The sequence below is a fragment of the Buceros rhinoceros genome, unplaced genomic scaffold, assembly GCF_000710305.1.
Source record: "Buceros rhinoceros silvestris isolate BGI_N320 unplaced genomic scaffold, ASM71030v1 scaffold7362, whole genome shotgun sequence".
NCBI lineage: Eukaryota > Metazoa > Chordata > Aves > Bucerotiformes > Bucerotidae > Buceros > Buceros rhinoceros.
In genome coordinates this window covers 749-18785 of record NW_010398223.1, presented here as the reverse complement: position 1 = coordinate 18785, position 18037 = coordinate 749, and the positions used below count along the sequence as shown (strand labels likewise).

The 18037-nt window shown below is 46.0% G+C and overlaps 1 protein-coding gene across 1 annotated transcript; it reads left to right on the top strand.

The window, feature by feature from the left end:
* The first annotated feature begins 1303 nt into the window (after positions 1-1303).
* On the top strand, positions 1304-17771 carry TBC1D2 (TBC1 domain family, member 2). Its single transcript, XM_010131008.1, has 13 exons — positions 1304-1711; positions 2308-2440; positions 3920-4061; positions 5887-6023; positions 6642-6829; positions 7942-8328; positions 9150-9260; positions 10863-11047; positions 12187-12657; positions 13584-13704; positions 15753-15938; positions 16579-16700; positions 17371-17771. Exons 1-13 carry the CDS (start codon positions 1304-1306, stop codon positions 17570-17572), a joined length of 2793 nt encoding a protein of 930 aa, XP_010129310.1. The 3' UTR covers positions 17573-17771.
* The last annotated feature ends 266 nt before the right edge of the window (positions 17772-18037 follow it).

Below are 18037 nucleotides of genomic sequence, written 5' to 3'. Positions count from 1 at the left end.
TCCAATCACTGTTGTTTAAAATACTGGCTAAGCATTCAGTGGGAATGCCAGCATACACTTACCTGAAATTCCTTTACCTGCGCATGTGCTTCACCAGCACTTGTTATCTTGTCGTGTTTTCTGCAACTGTTACTTCACTTTGCTTGTGGCTTTGAATGCCCTGGTTATTGCTATTGATATGGTATGTCTGTAGACTGTGCTTATTTTTCACTCAAGAGATTGTGGTACTGCTTCTTTGCCACTGGTCCAGGCTGATATAGGAACAGAAGAGAGACAAAACAGATCTGTAGAGGTCATCTGAGCTGACTAAGGTGTTTCAAAAATGGGGAATTAAATCTGGTCCTATAATTCTGACCCTGAATATGCAAAACAAGCACACTGGGGGCACGAATAATGATGGTTTATTTTCAATGCAACATACACAAGTTCTTTTGGATTGGTGATAAATTGGTGAACCGCAGGGTAGCTATAGCTTAATTACCAGAGAAACAGCCGAACGCTATAGGTCCAACACCAAAGAAGCTACAACCCGCCCGTTGCAGACCCAGCCCCTTAGTAAAAACGAGCCTGTCGGATGAAGGAATAGTGCAATACAAACAAGTACAATTGTGATTACAAACAAATAAATACACCTGGCATAGCTGAGGTGGAGAATCTTACCCACACAGCATCCCCGGGCAAGGGGAGGATGGGGATAGGGTGGAGAGGGGGTGAATCTGTCAATCCAGCCTTTCGGTATGATTCTGAATCATCTCCTGCCCTACTTTAAGGCTGACATTGGGGCAATATTTATACCCAGTTTTTCACATTACATCATTGGGTTAGACATGTGTGGATAACTGTAGTTAAGCGGTATCTCTTTTGTTAATTGCACAAAGTCAATTAATTTACACCTGCATGGGTGGAGGTAACAGCTCCTTTTGTCCAGGGTGGAAAATGGAAGAATGAGACCACCGGACCTCTGCCCATGCTTCACGCTCCTCCGGGCATCCAGAGAACATCTAACACCAGATATGGATCTAGTGATAGTTGTAGTTCTGATTGTCACCTCGCAGTGAATTTTATGGACAGAGAGCTCACAGGCATCTACTCTCTCAGAAGGCAGAGAGCAATGACCAAAAGTAGAAGTTGGAGACCTTACTGGGCAGCTGGAAAGCTAGGGAATGTTGTTTGTCCTGTGTCAGACCTGAGCTTATTCCTCCTTTTTCGTTTGCTGCAGGTTCTATAACAAAAACTTGCTGTTGCTTTTTCACCTAAAGAATTTCCTATTTCAATCTGATTCTGAGTGTATTTGCTGAAAGAGATGAAAAAAGGACCAGAAAACAGAGCTTGTCCCCTTGCCACTCCAGGCAATTTAGAGAAGTCAAATCCGGACAACAACAGCAGCACTGGAGCCTCAGCGACAGAGAAAGACATGCTTTCCTCTTCTGCAGAACTGGAAAATGTACAGCTGAAACCCAGCAGAGAAACAACCAGAAAAAAACTCTGTGGCTATTTAAATAAGCTGGGCATTAAGGGGCCAATCAAGACCTGGAAGTCTCGCTGGTTCTTTTATGATGAAAACAAATGTCATTTACTATACTACAGAACTGCACAAGACATCAACCCTTTGGGGTCTATCGATCTCTCCAGTGCCAGCTTTGACTGCAAGGTGGAAAATGGGGAAGGGGTTTTTGAGGTCAGAACACCAAGCAGAGTTTTTACTTTGAAGGTAAGGGGCAGCATCTTCTTGTGGGGGTGGTAATGAAACATTCCCAATCGGGACAGACACATCTCTGCTAAGATACCTCTGCTTGAGTTTCACTTCAGTCCTCCCAGCCTAGACTGTTACCGTTTGGATCTAAATTACTTGCATTATTTTGGCAAGACTGGGAGTCTGTTACCTGTGAGGTTGCCAGTGTTTAACAGAATAGGAGTAAGGGCCACACAGAGTGCTGAATTAAAATCATTGAGGAGACCTGCAGTCCACATGTAATTTGCCGAACAGAAATAAGCTCTCCTGTCTAAAATGGTTGCTCCAGCAGCAACCTTTGCTAGATTTTTATCTCAGTGAAAATTGGTATTAAAAATTAAATTTAAAAAAGTGTTTAAAAAGCGGACAGTGGTCCACTGCGGATCTGTTACTGAGAACCATGCTGAAGATTTACTCAGTCCTCACAAGTCAGCATTAGGACCAGACAATATAGCACAGGCTTGACACAGCTGGCCTTTGTTTCTCCTGGCTTGGGCAGTGAAGTGGTGGTCAGCCGTTCAGGATGCATCTCATGCTGATGAGATTACTCACCTTCCCTTTTTTTTTTGCGTTAGGCAATCAGCAAACAGGCAATGATGTACTGGCTGCAGCAGCTACAGATGAGACGCTGGGAATTTTGCAATTCACAGAGCAGATTTCCTGTGGGCAGCTCCCAGCTTGTGAATGAACCTCTGGCTGGTGGAACAAGTAAGTGTCACACATGTCAGCCTTCCTTCTGCTTTCAGCCCCCCAGTGATGTTTTTTTTTGCGTTAGGCAATCAGCAAACAGGCAATGATGTACTGGCTGCAGCAGCTACAGATGAGACGCTGGGAATTTTGCAATTCACAGAGCAGATTTCCTGTGGGCAGCTCCCAGCTTGTGAATGAACCTCTGGCTGGTGGAACAAGTAAGTGTCACACATGTCAGCCTTCCTTCTGCTTTCAGCCCCCCAGTGATGAATGGTGCTCTTCATCTGTAAGTGGGCAGAAGTTTTGACCAGGTTTTTAAACACAGATGCCAACTATCAGTGCTGGGTTGATGTTTGGAACGTCTTGCCTTATTACAGTTGAATATGGATGGCCTGTCTCCTAATCCACAGCATGTGGTTGGAGTTGCTCAGATATCTTATGATGGTGAATCCTTTCTTGATTTTCCCCACGCATGTGAATTGTGAGCTTTTGGTATAACCCCTTCCTCTTGTGAGGCCTGTGAAATTTACAGGAAGAAGGTTTTTTTCAGTGGTGGGATGAAGATGTGCCTTCCTAGCAGTGGGAGTACACAGGCTGGTGGATTGGGAAGGGCACAAACAGGATGTCCATATGTTTAGTTGTGATTAAATACATATTTTATATGAAACAGATAGCCAGAAGTTTTGACCAGGTTTTTAAACACAGATGCCAACTATCAGTGCTGGGTTGATGTTTGGAACGTCTTGCCTTATTACAGTTGAATATGGATGGCCTGTCTCCTAATCCACAGCATGTGGTTGGAGTTGCTCAGATATCTTATGATGGTGAATCCTTTCTTGATTTTCCCCACGCATGTGAATTGTGAGCTTTTGGTATAACCCCTTCCTCTTGTGAGGCCTGTGAAATTTACAGGAAGAAGGTTTTTTTCAGTGGTGGGATGAAGATGTGCCTTCCTAGCAGTGGGAGTACACAGGCTGGTGGATTGGGAAGGGCACAAACAGGATGTCCATATGTTTAGTTGTGATTAAATACATATTTTATATGAAACAGATAGCCCCCTTCCTAGTAAGAGTCTGCTCTAAAAGGTTTTGGGAGCCTTGGTATTTTGCTGGAGCAGGCAATAACTTGGTTACAAACTGAGTGAAGTGTTATCTGCACATTAAAACTGTCAAACAGTGTTTGGGATAAGGGAAAGTGACAGCAACAGATTGCTTCCTTATTCCTTTAGGCAGTTAAAGCTTGTTTAGGGTTAGTCATTCTCATATACAAATGGTTGAAGTCACTTGATTGTCAACTCTATTTTTACATGGAACCTTCTGCAATTTGACTGAAAACTGAGGAAACTTGCTGTGCTCTCCTTCTTCCACCTGGCCAGTTGAACATGGAATGTATACCTGTAGTAAAATGGTGTGGCTGTCAAGATGCACGAAGGAGTCAAACCCCAGTGGATTTCTGTCTTGTTCACTTGCTTCCATCCCGTGGTTTGTTTTTACACAGATCTTGTTGACAATGAAGACTTTCTGCCTCCGGTGAAAACACCAACAGAAGCAGTGGGTTTAAAGGCAGCGTCTTTGCCTGCACCCCAAACATCTACTGCTTTGCATAACATCTCCCTTAAGCACCCTTGGACGGAGATACAGTAAGTGCATAAGGATTGCTGCAGTGTGGTTGACATGCTGGCCTGCCACTTTGTGCCTTCCTTGCTTGTCACATATTGAAAGGGGGACTTGCCTAGTTGAAAGAACAATGAAGCAGCTTTTTGAAGGATATTCCAGGAGAAAGTAAACTTCCTGCCAGAGGGAAGGAAGTTTTACATCCCCCTGTTCCAATGTATTTCCCATCATCTAGCTCTCTTAGCAAAGATCCCAGTAGCAGACTTAGGGCTTGGTTGAGCTTTCCTCAAGTGTAGGTAGTGGTCCACGTGACTACTGCAGTACCTCTGCAAATTGCTCTTGGAAGGGCCACAGGCAGGTAGAGCTCTCTACTCCGTAGGCTAGTGATAGAAGCCCATTAACACATTTCAAAGAACCTTGAGTGTAGATACAGCTTGCTACTCCTTTTTAAGTTTCTAAGTATGTGAATGTTCCCACTGCCTATGATGATGCTGCTATTTGCAGTTACAATGTATAGCTCTATCACGGCTGCAACTGTCCTGGTCACTTATTTACATATAATCAAATATCTGTAATTGGCCGCAGTGGGTAGCCTGACACCTTCCAAATGTTGATCATATCTCCTTTCCCCCTTCCCAGCCTTGCTTTTGTTAGCCTGAATAACAATTGCCTCTTTTCAGCTTTAAATTTTATTGCTCCCCTCGTTCTGTGAACATTTTTTCAGTCTTTCACTATCAGGCTGCATGTTCATGAGGGTAGTAACGTGTCTGATTTCTGCTAAGGTCATCATTCTGCTGCTGTCTCAGAGTTAAAGCACAGAGCAGCACAAGGTAGAAAAAAGGAGGAAAGTTGCACTGGATGAGTGTCAGCTGCAGACTTCAGGGAATGAAGGTCTGCTGATACTGTGTGCCAATATGTTCCCTGAGGTCAGAAATGTCTGCTCCTCTGCTGTGGGGCCTTACAGTAACAAGACAAACAGAGAACAATATCTAAATGCCAACTTCATGTACAGTTAGGAAGTAGCTGACACCGAGTCTTTTGTAGGTCTCAAAACAAGGGTCTTGTTTTGTTTTAGCTGATGGATAGCACAGGAGAAGGGAAAAGACCTGTATAGAGAGAGGCAACTGTCTCACTTTCCTGTGTAGGTTTTACAGAAATATTTGTGCATTTGTGGTTCTGCATGACGCCGTAAAGTCACCTGTTAGTGCCTCTGGCAATATCTGATAGCAGCAGCTGTAACAAGCTGGTTCTGGATCTGATGGCAGTTTTGTTCCTGAATCTCTTTACTGCATCAAAGTCTATTGAGTTTGTTGTAGCAAGGTTATTAAATGTGGTTCAGTGCACAGGATCTGTGACTGCTTCAAACGTGATCATTATGGCAGTTTTACCCGTATTGGAGATAGCTGAGCTTTTCTTGGCACCTGGGGATTTCTGTAGTGAGCTGAGGAAAGGCAGAGAGGGAGGAAAGGAAGGAGGAGGAAAGGGAGGGAGAGGGAGAGGTGAGGGAGGAATGTCGTTGCTCTACTGTTACCTTTCAACCCTCTGTCCAACCTGATGCATTTATGTGCAGGGCTCAAGCACATGGGGAGAGATCTCCAGCTGGTTTACACTGCTGTGATGACACTGATTTTGTGGCATGTTCCTGATTTACACCAGTTAAACCTTGCTCCCCTCAGATACGTCAATGCCATGAACAGTTCCTTTTCTCAGCACGTGAAGGAAATAGATAGGTTTTGCAGGAACGGTGGGATATGAGGAGTGGCAAGGTATCAAATAGTTTGATTATGCACTGACTGCATATTCACTGACTTCTCCTGTTCACTTGGCTGTCTTGATCTCTTCTTGTTTCAGAAACACTGTCTACAACATCTGTGGCTCCAAGCAGTTATGGGGGAACAATGGGAACGTCTTTAGCTTCAGTGAATTCCAGGAGCATCCTGAGAATCTGGATGAGGAACAAGAGGCAGAAGTGGAGGCAGGATGTGCAGGTGCTTGTTACTGAGCTGTGTGAGCTGGTCTAAGTATGATTGCCTTCTAGCAGGGAGTCAGACTTAGCAGGAAGGGGAGGGAGAGGGTGGCGAGGTGTCACGGGACATGAAAACTCTATCACATTGTCTCAGGTCTCTTCCTGTGTTATCGGCACAAGACTGACTCTGTTGGCTCTGCTTCAGGCTGCATCTATCTATCTCCTACCTCTGGAACCTTATGAAGAGGCAAAAATGGTGCCATGGTGCCAGCCCATACTGGTATTTTTTTTTTTTTTGAGGTAGAAGTTAAAATGCTGCATGGTCAAAGGTGAAGCTCAGCAGCTCCAGTGCATGCTTGGGAAGTTGCTTCTCCATGATGATAACTTGAGTTTGCTGTGTACAAGGTAGATGGGCAGGGTGCACGGTACCATAAAACATTACATGGCTTTGTTTGTGCTGCGGGTACCTGTGGTTGATCCCTACTGCCTGTGCTTCAACCCTGTGAGTCCGAGCAGGTCAGTTGTCTCTGTCCTGTGTGTCAGTCTTCTCTGATGAGCTGTAGTGAGTCTCCCCATAGTGAGACTCAGGAATCTATAGTAGCAAAACAATTCTGTGTAAATTGATCCCATTTCCCTTCAGTTAAGGAAGGGACCCCGGAGGATGGGAGGATGGAGCCCAGGCTGAACTGGATTAGGAAAGCCAGGTGGATGAACAGTGGTTACCCAGGCCTGCCAGAAGAACTGTCCAGGGAGAGGAACCCAATGGATAAAGTGAGTGTTCTACAGCAACAGATCCTAACACTCACAGAAGAAGTCAAGTCACAAAAGGTACGTCAAAGATTGTCCTGCTTCTAAGGGCTGGGCCCTGAGACTGGTCACAGGGACTCCCTTATACCTTGATGTTAGGCTGAGAAGCGCTCAGCAAGCACTCACTGGGGACCAGTTGAATCTCTTGGTGTTATGCCTTTGTATGTGCCTGCTTGTGCCTAGCACAAGGGAGAATGGTAGTCCTTCAGCCCTTGCTAGGAAGTACAGCTAGCAAATGGTCTGGAAAAGGGAAGTAAAACAAATGCAAGTGTACTCTGCAGGTGTCTTGCTCATACATCTCTACTGCTCAGTGAACGTACAATCCTGAATAGGTACTGTGACACTGGCAGGAACTGAGTCATGCTGTTAACAGTAAGTTGTTCTTTTTGAACACTGATCCACCACGAGGAAGTGATTTGACTGTAGAAGTCAGTGCAAGGGTCACTGCAAGGACTGTCTCTCCTGAACGGTGCTGTTTTTCACAAGCATAGAGTGATGCCAGGCTCCCCACTAATGATGCTGGTAGCTCTTCCAGGAGAAGAGGCAGGAGAGTGGGTCCCATGATCAGTTGCATTCTTGATTTGCTTCCTTAAGTGGCTGAGATGGCAGAGCCTGAATCAGCAGCAAGCTGCTGCGGCAAGCTTTTATGCCTATCTGGGATGGAGTGAGGGAGGACTCTGGTAAAGGGAAGATTAAAATGGATGCAGCAGTTTCCTTCTGATAGCACAGGTAGACGCAGGCTGTATTGCTTCCCTCCCTCCCGTTTTACCACTCTGCTAACCAAATCTCCGGCTTCTTTGGTCTATGCTGGGCCTCCCAAGAATGATAACTGTAGGAAAGCCAGAATTCAGACAGTGTGAGCAGCAGCCTGGCTCTTAGCAATCCACCTGAAGTCAAGCCATCTGTGGCCTGGGACAGAGACCTTTCAGGCCCAGCTCTGAGAGCAGAGCTTCTCTGCTGAGGAGGGACTGGGCTTTTGGGGTTGCTGAATTCAGTTTTGCTCCTGAAATGAGTCAATGTCAAGATCCTGAGGACCTTTCACTCTTCATTCATTACTGGTTGGGTCTGTGCTGTGCACAGTGCTGTTGCCCTGGGCAGCACTGTGATGTGATGGCTTTGAATTCCCTTTCCAGGAGCTGGTTAAACTTCTCCACAAAGCTCTGGAGGCAGCCCAGCAGGAGAAACGAGTATCTTGCATGTATCTCACTGTAGCAGAAGATAAGGACAGACTGGAGCTAGTGCGCCACAAAGTGAGACAAATTGCAGATCTCACCAATCGACTGGAAGCTCTTGAGCAAGAAAAGAAGCAATTGGAACAGATACTGGCTCTGAGAGACAGCCATATCCAGGAACTCAAGGAGCACGTGCAGCTTCTGATGGAGAAGAACCACGCTAAACAAGAAGTCATCATGGCCTTGACGGAGCAAATGGCCCGAGAGCTCTCTGACCCCCTGCATGAAGCCAACACTGTCACTGTAGAGACACTGTATAAACAGCAGGAGGAGATTGAGCACCTGAAGGTGTGTGAGATGGCACAGGTCATTTGGGGGCTCCCATTTCTGTGCCCTCTGGTTCGGTGGGAGGGTGTTCCTTGTGGGAAGCACAGAATATACTTCTGCTACTTGCTCCATCTGTCTCCAAACCAGAGGAAGGCTGGAAGGCACTCATCTGATACCAGTAGGGTGCTCAAAAACATCCGGGTCAGTTTCAGCTTCAGCTCAGAGCCTGTTTTGTTTGACTTCCTGACACCATTCAGTGCGTGCCTCTTTCTTTGTTTCACAGCTGCAGTTGCACTTGCTTATTTCACTAGCTTTGTTCCTCCGTGTTTCCCTCTTGCAAACAGTTTCCCAATACATCTTGGTTCTTTCAAATCCAGCCTGTTGTGTGGCACTATATGCATAGCTGTAATGACCAGTTAGCATGGGGTGGAGAACTGCCAAAAGAGCCGCTCACTGCACTGCAAGAGTGTTTGTTTTTGCTGCCAGTCATGGGGCTGAGATTTGTGCCAATTTTTTAAAAAAAAGAACAAAACATGTATGTTCTTCATCTTATTTAAGTGCTTCTCTAGCTTTATATCACCCAGGTGTCTCTCTGTTTTCTAAGCATGTGCATACAGTGCGCATAGCATTTTCAAGTGTCTTCTCTATGCATGACATTCCTATTTAATGTTGTGCCTTGATTTCTTTGTAGGCAATATTTGTCCTGTTTTCTCCCCAGAACACAAAACTTGTTGAGATATTTTCTTGTCCTTAGTGCAATCCACACCTGAGGTCCCTGAACTGGGAGGGGATTCCAAGCCCCTCAAGAACTCTCCTTGTGTGACTGTTTTGCTTTGTGGCAGGATGATATTGATGCATACAAAACCCAGAACCAATTTCTCAACTCGGAGATCCACCAGGTTACTCGACTCTGGACAAGTGTTGCTGAGAATGAAAAAGCCCTTCTGATGAAGGTAAGACAAAATTACTTCTTTTCCTTGGTGAAAGCTGTTATTAATTTCTTTCTGAAGTCAGCAGATTTTGGTCCAAAACACACCAGGAATAAACTTTCTTCGCAATCTGCTTTTTTAGTGTGACCTTTTTTTTTTTCTCTTTATGTTCCCAAATTAGCCATGATCATTTTCATTCTTCAATAAAAATAAAATACTTGCAAAACTCAGTCTTAAGGATGCTGAAACTTAACCCAGATTTCTGCATTTCACATATGCTTTTGGATACAAATGAAAAAGCAATACTGTAGGGAATCAGAAAATCTTCCTGAGAGCTGGCAGACTGACTGAACCCTGGCTCCATTCTCTACCAGGCTTGGCAGCCCTCTCAGGTTGTGCAGATAGATCAGAGTTCTTATGTTTTCCTAAGCTCTGTTTTTATTTTTGTCCTTGTAAGTGTGTATAACCTGTTTACTCTCAGACTTGTTTAATCCCACCTTCTGGTTCTGAACCACTTCCCCAAGCTGGTGGTGTGTGCTGGCACTTGTTCTGTGGATTTTCCCCTGTGTTTTCCTTCCCTGGGCTTTAAGATATGTGTCCATAGTCTTAGATTCTGGAACAGGGCAGAAAGCTGCTTCTGGAGAGTTACTGCTGTTCTTACATCTCTTTGCTTTCTAGTCCTTTGAAATCCTACCTACCCTCTAACTTACTGTCCTTCTCCGATCCTGAAACTGCTCTAACCTTCAGAAAGTAATCAGACCAACATGTTCAATGTGAGGCAAAATACTGATTAAAGTGGTAGTATGACAGTATTGCATGCTCCTTTCTGCCCCCTCTTCATGCACCCTCATTCTCTCTTACGGTTTCTGTTTTGTTATCAACTGCTGCTTTCCACTGAGCAGGAGTCTTCACTGAGCTTCCTCTGAGACTCTGGGTGAGTCTTTTCACCTGTGGCCTCAGTTCCCCACTTGTGGAGTGGGGATAACCATCCTAATTCCTTTTCTCGTCTTTGTGTGTCCGGGACTCTGGGTGTGGCAGGGACTGTCTTGCTGTTTGAACTCAGTTGGGCTTCCTGTCCATAAGAAATGTTGTGTACCGACCGGTGCCATGGGGCTGGCATTGCTGAGGGGCATGTGATCACTTTGTATGTGTTGCTACCGTGTATCCTGAAAGTGGTATGGTCATAACTCAGGTCCAGGAGTGGTATGTTCTGTCAGGATACAGCTCAATGCGCGACAGACAACTTGTCTAAGGAGTAGGGAAAAAGGATGCAGAGAACTCATCTGCAGTGGTGGCTTTTTGGTTGTGACCTGAGATGAGCTGACTGGGATACAGCCATCCACTGATGCATGCAGTAGCTAAAGTAGGTGATGCTGTTGTAGGTATCCCACTCAATAAGCAACTTCTGTTCCATAATAGCTACTGCAGCTTGACTTGTTCATTTGATTGGATGCAATTACACTATGGCTGCAATTCTGCTGGTTGTACAAAATCGCTGGATGTGTTTTCTGGGGCTTTGCTGTTTGGGAGTCTTCACTTTATGTGCAGACCAGACCAGGAGAGAGCAGTGTCAATGCAAGAAGAACCATCAATGAGCCAGCTCATTCCCTTTTGTTTCCCCATCAGTGTGCCCGCCTGCAAGCACGAAACTGTCAGATGGAGAGCAAATACCTGACAGTCTTGCGGAAGCTGCAGGAGGCTCTGCCTGGCCTGCCCAGTTCCCATGCTGAGTTGGTGAGGAACCTCATCCAGGAAGCGCTCCAGTGGGATGTGAAGGAAGAAGCAGAAGGTTTTAACTTGAACCCTGTGAGGTAAGAGGCAAGAACACGGTGGTATTCACACTCTTGTAGGAGTCTGGACATGGAGGGGAATGTGCAGGCAAGCAAGATCCAGGGACATTTCTATAGCAGGGACTTGGATCCATGATCTAGGAGTAGAAGTTGAGGAGGCTGGTTTAGTTTGGTGGTGCGAAGATCGTGAGTGTCTGATAGTGGCATATCACTGAAGGAAGAGGAAGTTAAAGATGTACAGCTAAACTTTCCTTGGCAGTGGCAGATGGTATGGCAAGTGACAACAGCCATGGTGTGCCTGGGAGGTAAACCCTGGACTTGAGGATAAACTAGGAGGTGGGGGTTCTCCATCCTTTCAGGTTTTCTAGTCCCAGCCATACAAAGCCACTGTTGCCTTGTTACAGTCCTGGGCAGCGAAGAGGGGCTGGACTGGAGACTTCCAGAGAGCCTTACCAGCAGCACTGCTGAGGTCCTCACATGTGTGTTTATGCATTCCTACCCAGCTAGTGCTCCAGTTCTGTAGCAGTTTCCATTTCCTCTGGTTGGTCAGACTTGCAGGTTCTCCAGATAGTTTTGGAGATAATACCCCAAGGCCAGGCTTGGTCTCTGTCAAGAATATAATGATATCTTACAAGTATCCCAGCTTGTGGACTGATGATACCCAAACTCTCAACAAGCTGTACTGTCAGCGCTTCTGGTGTTCTCCAATCAGCAGGATATTTGCATTTTGTACAAGGAGACATCAGAATGGACTGTGGGTCTCTGTTCTTTGGTCTGGTACCCCAAAACTTTTGCAGTCCCTTCTGTCTCTGTGGTAGGGAGAAGGTACCTGCTGACATGATACTCCCTTAGCAGCAGGGGGCCAGTGAGATAAAAGGTCTGATGAGGTTGGCCTGTAGCTCATGGCAAAGTCACGCTTGATTTTGCATGTGTATGCCATTCCTCCAGGCTCTCATTTGTCTTCAGGGCTCTGAGACAGTGGACATGGCAGGCTCTCACATGCAGCTACCAGAGAAGTGAAAGAGGAGTACCTGTGCGCAGGCATGGGTGACAGGAACTTGGCAGTAGGCTGTAGTAGGCATGGCCCCAAGCAGTGAGTGTCCCTTGATGCATGTACCAGCACTGTCCTTTGAACTAACTTGTGCCTTGTGTCCCTCCAGTGAGTATGATGAGTATGGGTTTATGACTGTACCTGACTATGAAGTTGAGGACTGGAAGCTTCTGGCCAAAATCCAAGCCCTGGAAATAAAGTCCAACAATCTGCGAAGCCAGGAAGTAGTGGAGAAGCCCCTCCGTGACAGGTGGAACAGTGTTGGAGAGCTGAGCCCCTCTGCAGAGCTAAAAAGCCTAATCCGAAGTGGCATTCCAGTGGAGCATCGGCAACGGGTCTGGAGGTGGATTGTAAGCCGGCATTGCAGCTATCTGCCTGACCACTACCAGCGGCTGTTACAGCAGAGCAAGAGCACTGAGCACCCTGCCTGCCGGCAGATTGAGCTTGACTTGCCCCGCACACTGACCAACAACAAACATTTTTCTTCTCCCACCTCCCAGCTCATCCCCAAGCTCCGGAGGGTGTTGCTGGCATTCTCCTGGCACAATCCTGCCATTGGATACTGCCAGGGACTGAACAGGTGAGGAGCCAGGTGTGCGGATTCTTCATAGAATAGCACTGAGAAGGTGCAGACACATACTCTGCCTCAGGCTTCTGCCTCTCTAGAGTTCTGTCCTAGGTATTTTCATGCAGAATTCTGGATTTGGTGTCCTTTTTCATCCAGTGTTATTTCTGAGAGAAAGCAAGCAGCAAAATGTACTTGTTTGGCATCTCTATAGTTACAGAATAGAGGCTGAGGCAGCTGGAGTTGTTCTGTCTGGAGAAGAAAATGTTCAGGGAATCTAAAAGCTTCTTTCACTTCCCAAAGAAGTCTGTAGGAAAGATAAAACCAGTCTTCTTAGAAGTGTGCCAACGAGTAAGAGAGGCACCGGGCACTAGGTGTGAAAAGGAAATTTCTAGTTGGACCTTTTCACATGAAGAAAGTTTGTGTAAGCCATTCCTGTTGTTCTTTGGATGGTTTTCAGACATTTTCCACTCTAGAGAGGCCTTAATATTAGATACCATCTTTCCAGTCTGTCCAAAAGGGGTGAGTCAAAGCTGAAGGGGTAAGTGCTGTAGGATGATGTATAGGAAGGTGAGCTGTGTCACATAATATCTCCGAGTGAGTTTTTTCCTGTATTGAAATAGCCACAATCAGCACACTGTTAACCTTCAGATCTGCACAACATTTCATCAGTTGGCAAGTCTGGCTTTGTCTGGTTTCATATTTGTTGCTTCCTGTATGCTAACAGAGGCACGTGGGAAAAAAATCACAGCACCGTGGTTCCTTCAGAAACCTGCAGAGCAGATCACTTGCCTCTCTGACCAACAGTCTTACCATGTTTGATGTTTTGGATGTTTATGGAGCTAGAAATATGCCAAGAGGAACCTTGTATTCTCCAGTTCCTTCACTGGCCTATGTCTCCTGCAGTGTTGAATGACTTTACTGTGTCTTGTCCATCACAGATTGGCAGCTGTTGCCCTCCTGGTCCTGGAAGATGAGGAAAGTGCTTTCTGGTGCCTAGTGCATATTGTAGAGAACCTAATGCCGGCAGACTACTACAGTGACACACTAATAACATCACAGGTGAGCTGGGCACCCTCACATCGGCTTGAACTCTGATACAGTGATTTACAGTAAAGGTTTAAAAACAAGCAGTCAACTTGTGGTGTATTTGATTTCTTATAGGGTAGTGGTACCAGCTTTCAATCCCTTCTGTTGCAGAGCTGTTGTGGACTTGAGAGAACAAAGTTGTTTCGCACGCAGGAGCAGCACTAGGGAATTGGGCACAACTAATAACTGCCCAAAAACTAACTAAAAAACCTGACTAAATAATTGCTCATTTACTGTGCGATTAATGGGCACCTTCCCTCTGATTAATCACTTGAAGGTCAGGTCAGTCAGAAGAAGGTGCAAATTAATTGCACAGTTTCTTGTTTTAAGGAGGGCCTAGTAGAGGTGAAGCAGCACACTCTGATGTGTAGAACTAAGTAAGAAGGTGGCACTGTTCTGCAGCATGCAGATGTTTCTTTGGGAACTGCACCCTGTCTTTGGAGTGCCATGTGCAGATGAAAGAAAATGTGGAAATTTTTATATCCCCTGTGCTTGCCTCTGTTCAAGATCAAATACAGTGTTAATTCTGGCTTTGGGATTTCCTGCAGATCAGAAAGCCCTCTGGCCATTTGATGTAAAATGTTCTGTAACCTGTTCTGTGAGTAACAGCTTCCTGGTTCACAGTCACTGGATTCCAAGCTTTTCAAGATGTTTGTCAAGATGTGATTGTGTCCTCCCAGGCAGGCACAGAGCCACGATAAATCTCGTATGATCCAATGGGACTGTAATTGTGTGCCCGTACAACCCACACCCAGCAGTGCCCAGTCTAGTGACCATAGCCACAACCTTGGTCTTTTATTGTGTTGTGCTCTTAGAGAGAAGAGGGTTGTATCTCTGGGCCCCCAGTTGATGAAGATACAAGTGGTAGAACCTGAGAGTGATTGATTGATTTTCTCTCTGAACTGGCTAACCAGTGTTTACTGGGACAGTGTGTACTGGTGGAGAGGCCAACCCACAGACTGGGGAAGCAGCCAGATCACTCTGCAGATAGCAAAATGTCTGTCTGGTAGCATTAGCTGTGAGATTTAATAGGCAGTAGTCAGTACTTGACAAATAGTGATTGATAGGGAAAACATGGCAGACTGGAGACGCAGAGGAAGAGAAAAGACTGTCAGCTAAGGGATACTTTTTTAGAAGGCCTCTGGTTGGTCTCTGAAAGCCTAGCCAAGACCCATGAAGAGGAAGGTCTAGGGTTATTCTTGTGGGTTGGCTTGATAAAGTGAAAGCTCTGAGTTGGCTGGAAAACTTAATATTTATCTCCTGCAGATGTTAAAGACCAAGCATACCACCTTATCTGGTTTGTACCACTCTGCCACAGTTAAGTGGTATAACACAGCTGGTGCAGTAGTGTGGCATAGGAAGGCATAACCATGATCTTGCTCCTTAGTTCTTCCCCTTGCAAAACCATGGCTCCTCTGAGAGGAAGCCTTTATAAACCTGGGTCAAGGATCTCACCAGCTGCATTTCTGTGTCTCGATTCATGCAACCAAAAGCAGAGTACAGACAGTACTCATGCCACAAAGAGAAGCTAAATGAGAACATCAGGTCCTGCTTGTGAAGTCAGAGGGATTCTAGGTGTTTATTCTGTTGGGCTATATGCAGTCATTCAGGCCTGGGCAGGTTTTAATCCCTGTCATTCAAATGAATGCTCATGATATCATGGAATATCCCAGCAAGACCAATGAGGGAAAATATGGCAACATTTTTTCTCCTCACGTCAAGGATGGGAAAGAATATGATCCTCTGAGTGAGAGGAATATATGTATCTCTGCTTGTATCTTGGCCCTGTTTCAGCTCCACTCACTGCACTGGGTACAGCATACAAGTACACTGCTTAGTAATGTGGAAGGGTTGGGAGGATAAGGATGTTCTGCTGTTCCTAGGGTGTGGTTAGGATAGAGGGCAGCACCAATGATTACTGTAGCATTCATGGGCCTCTGTCCTGTTGCACCACTCCTCTCCCCCAGCACCAGGACCGCTCTTGACTAGAACTTCATTGTTTTCTTTTTTGTCAACTTTAGGTGGATCAGAGAGTCTTCAAAGACTTCCTGTCAGAGAAGCTGCCTCGCCTCATGGCTCATTTTGAACAGTATCAGATTGATGTCTCACTCATCACCTTCAACTGGTTTCTGGTGGCCTTTGTGGACAGCCTGGTCAGCGACATCCTCCTGAGAGTGTGGGATGCCTTCTTGTATGAGGGAACTAAGGTGCAACTCTCAGCCTAGGCCTTTCTCCCATCTGCACCACCTCTGTGACATGATGGTAGGGTGATGGATGTACACAGGTGTCAAAGAGATGTGGATTTGAGCCTCTTATCCTATCCTGCCTGTTTGGTGGAGTGCCTTGATGCCTCCCAGTCTCTCTGTTGTCTGCTCATAGGCAGACAAAGTCCTTGATAGTGTGTGCAGTATCCTTGGTATTTTTTAGCAGATAGTTGTGCTATGAAACAGTTCTCTGATAGGCTGTGGTGTCTTCTGCTGTGTGACCCAGAGCAGAGGGTCTGTGACACAGCTGAGTGTGACAGATACAGGAAGCTGAAGATGGATGGAGTGCTAGTGTCTGAAAATGTGGCATTCCTCGTGCCTAGGGAGAACTGAAGAACCCTTGCAAAATCGCTGTGAGGTCCTTTTGGAGGACCTGGTGTGCTCTGGGGTTGTAAATTAGCTTAGGGATGGTCATTCTCTTGGGATTAGCTCTGTGCTTCTTTAGGCTTGCCCTAACACAGCCTGCTGAGAGCAGGAGAAGCTCTGTGTCCAGTCTGTGCTGCAGTCCATGTATTTTACACCAGGAGGACCTTGGCCCTCTACTCTTAGGACTTGCCAACTCAAATACCTTTCAACTCTACAGGTGATTTTCCGCTACGCTCTTGCAATTTTTAAATACAATGAGGAGGAAATCCTAAGAATTCATGATAGTGTGGAGATCTACCAGTACCTACGCTTTTTCACGAGAATGATCACGGATGGCAGGTAGGACCATGGGTTGTAGACAATCTTCCATCCAAGGAATTGGATTTGATTGCCTGTTAGGTCAGTCTGAAAGGACTTGTGACCAGTCTGTTAAGAAGGATGCATGTGCATTGGCAGATCCATGGAACATGGATCAGTTTGTCTGTTTTTGCCTTTCCCTTCATGGTGCTGCTTAAAGCCTTTTTGGCTCAGGCAAAGGCATGCTACAGCAGAGCAGGCCATGAACTCTGGGCCAGACTTCTTTTTGCAGCGACTGGAACTGTGCTGCTGCTTGCTGGGTTTCTTTCAGCTGCAGTTGGGATGTTTGGGAACACAGCACCACTTGTGACCTTTAATGGCAACGTGTATCTGTGATCAGAAGAGCTCACTATTGGGAATATTCCCTCACCAGGGGCCATCAGAATTGGCATCTGATCTGCTGTTTCCCGACTGATGGCTGCACACCTGTACTTTAAAAGGTGGTGCAGTGTAATACTGTTTAAAGTATTGCTCGAGTGGTGGTTGTGTGGAACGGAATTCCCTGCTATTCCTTTCAGACCCTGCTGCTTGATGACTTCTGAGTTCAGAGAGCTGAAATCAGAGTAGTAGTCTTTGCCTATTCCAGGATGCACTTGGCACATGTGTTACTGGATGGTAAGTTGGTTCACCAGACCTCTCTTTTCCATTGTAGGAAGCTGATGAACATTGCCTTCAATGACTTAAACCCCTTCCCCATGAAAATGCTGAGGAACCGGCGGTCAATGCACAGAGAAGAGCTGGAAGCAGAGCTGTGCGAGCTGCAACAGATCAAGGCAGCCTACGTAAAAGAGAGAGCAGAGCAGGGGCCTCAGGACCTAAAGGAGGTTGTTAGTGAAGAGGAAGAAGAGAATTAACATAAACTGAGTTCCTCATCTCTTCCCTCTTGCCTTGCAGAAGGTCTTCAGTAGCAACTGCCCGTAAGAGGTGGAATGGAGGGGGAAATGTGGTCACAGCAGGAGTTTGTCTGCCCCAGGAAGGAAGGTTGTAGGTATAGGACCATTTGGGTACCAAGGCAGGCTTTGTAGTGGATTGGAAGGTGTCAAAGGAGTTTTATTATCTTCTGCACCTCTCCCCATTCAGTCCACCCTGTCCTGTGCAGTTCAGGATTACAGCTGAAGGTTCATAGGAAATACCAGTTGTGGTACTATGACACAAGCTGACATGGTGAGAAACACACAGCCAGGCAGGGCTTTTCTACCTTTTCTGGTGAAGGCTTGAAAGAAATCATTAGATATAACTAAAATCACCAGAAATAATGAACTGAGAGCATTCCATCGTTGGTACCTAAAGCTTCTGAACTGGTCAGGAAGGAAACCTGC